At 68.9% G+C, this 850-nt stretch overlaps 1 protein-coding gene across 1 annotated transcript in view; it reads right to left on the minus strand.

Moving 5' to 3' along the window:
* The window catches only part of KCNT1 (potassium channel, sodium activated subfamily T, member 1), a 43,966-nt gene that overhangs the window by 29,864 nt on the left and 13,252 nt on the right, over positions 1 to 850 (minus strand). Inside the window, exon 10 of the mRNA XM_014529664.1 lies at positions 632 to 726. Coding sequence (XP_014385150.1) covers positions 632 to 726 — 95 coding nt within the window. The remainder of the gene's footprint in view (positions 1 to 631; positions 727 to 850) is intronic.

Raw genomic sequence — 850 nt, forward strand, 5'->3', positions numbered from 1 at the left:
GTCCCCTCCTCCCGGTGAGACCCTGCATAACTCACCAGAGGGGTGGGCGCAGAGCTGCACGGCCGAGTGTGGGCCTGGGGTCAGCGGGGGCTTCCACCCCACCTCTCAGGGCCTCGTCCCCACCCAGGAGGTCAAACAGGGTGTGGGGTGCTCAGACCCCGAGTGGCCTAGAGCTGGACAGGCCTTCCGAGGGCCACCCCCAAGAGGTGCTGACGCAGCACACACCACGGGGCAGCTCGGGGACCCCCACCCGGGGCGCACGGTGGACTGGCTGCTGGGAGGGAGTGGCTGAATCTGCCCCGTGGACGCCCCATCCTCTCTGCAGAGGTCTGGCGTTTGGGGGAGACAGGAAGTGCACGGCCTTGGAGCCTGACCCCTGACCGGCCTCACCACGCCAGGCAGGATGAGCGCCTCAGCAGGAACATGGGAAGATGTGGGGTGCCGGGCTCCCCACCTTGCTCTCAGCTAAACCTCAAACCAAGGGCCCCCGCCTGCCAGGGGCCAGTCCCAGCCACTGAGCTGCCACCCAGGGCCCCGTCCTCAAAAAAAGCCACGCCCCCTCCCCCACAAGGCCTCCTGACCTCTGTCCCGGGCCTGGCCCTGCCCAAGGAGGGGTCCGGGGGCGGCTCACCCCGTGAAGACCAGGCACAGCAGGGTGCAGAAGAGGATCAGGACCTGGTTGAACATGGCCGACTGCGTCCGCAGGATGGCGCGGTGGAAGTCATTCTGTGGGGCAGGCGCCGGTGGCAGAAGCTGAGACCTGCACGGAGCCCAGGGCCCTCCCCTGGCTGGGACGGGGTGGGGCGGAGGACACCGGATTGGGGGTCCTGCACAGCCAGAGGCCGGCCCT

Source organism: Myotis brandtii, unplaced genomic scaffold (assembly GCF_000412655.1).
Source record: "Myotis brandtii unplaced genomic scaffold, ASM41265v1 scaffold691, whole genome shotgun sequence".
NCBI classification, from domain to species: Eukaryota; Metazoa; Chordata; class Mammalia; order Chiroptera; family Vespertilionidae; genus Myotis; species Myotis brandtii.